The following is a 466-nucleotide window of genomic DNA, read 5'->3' on the forward strand; positions in this document are numbered from 1 at the left end:
AAGGTAAAACATATTTTATCAACAATAACTAGGTCCGCATTCACTTTCCTTTACAACTATATTTTTCCCTCCCTTGATTTCAGGCACAGGAACGAATGGCTCGACATCACTCCTCTCCCGCCCTATGCAACGGAAGCTGGTCACCCTCATCAACTGCCAACTAGTGGAAGATGAGGGTAGAGCCAGGGCAGTCCGGGCAGCACGATCGCTCGGGGAACGCACCGTCACAGAACTCATTTTACAACACCAGAACCACCAGCAGCTCTCTGCCAACCTCTGGGCTGCCGTCAGAGCAAGAGGGTGCCAGTTTCTGGGGCCTGGTAGGTGGACATGGTAGTCTTTTTTTCTATTTCTAAAAAGACTCTTCTACCTTCTGTAATTTTTTTTGCAGCTTTCTTATTTTATTTCTTGTTTTTTCTTTTTTTTTTCTTTTTTTTTTTTTATTGTCTCTATTAATTTTTTTCTC

The 466-nt window shown here is 43.1% G+C and overlaps 1 protein-coding gene across 1 annotated transcript in view; it reads left to right on the forward strand.

Annotated features, from left to right (window-relative positions):
• The window catches only part of LOC119590804 (roquin-1-like), a gene marked incomplete at its 3' end in the record, with an annotated part of 42,006 nt that overhangs the window by 39,074 nt on the left and 2,466 nt on the right, over positions 1–466 (forward strand). Inside the window, 1 exon segment of the mRNA XM_037939533.1 lies at positions 84–320. Within this exon segment, the coding sequence (XP_037795461.1) occupies positions 84–320 (237 nt within the window).

The sequence above is a fragment of the Penaeus monodon genome, chromosome 27 (assembly GCF_015228065.2).
Source record: "Penaeus monodon isolate SGIC_2016 chromosome 27, NSTDA_Pmon_1, whole genome shotgun sequence".
NCBI lineage: Eukaryota > Metazoa > Arthropoda > Malacostraca > Decapoda > Penaeidae > Penaeus > Penaeus monodon.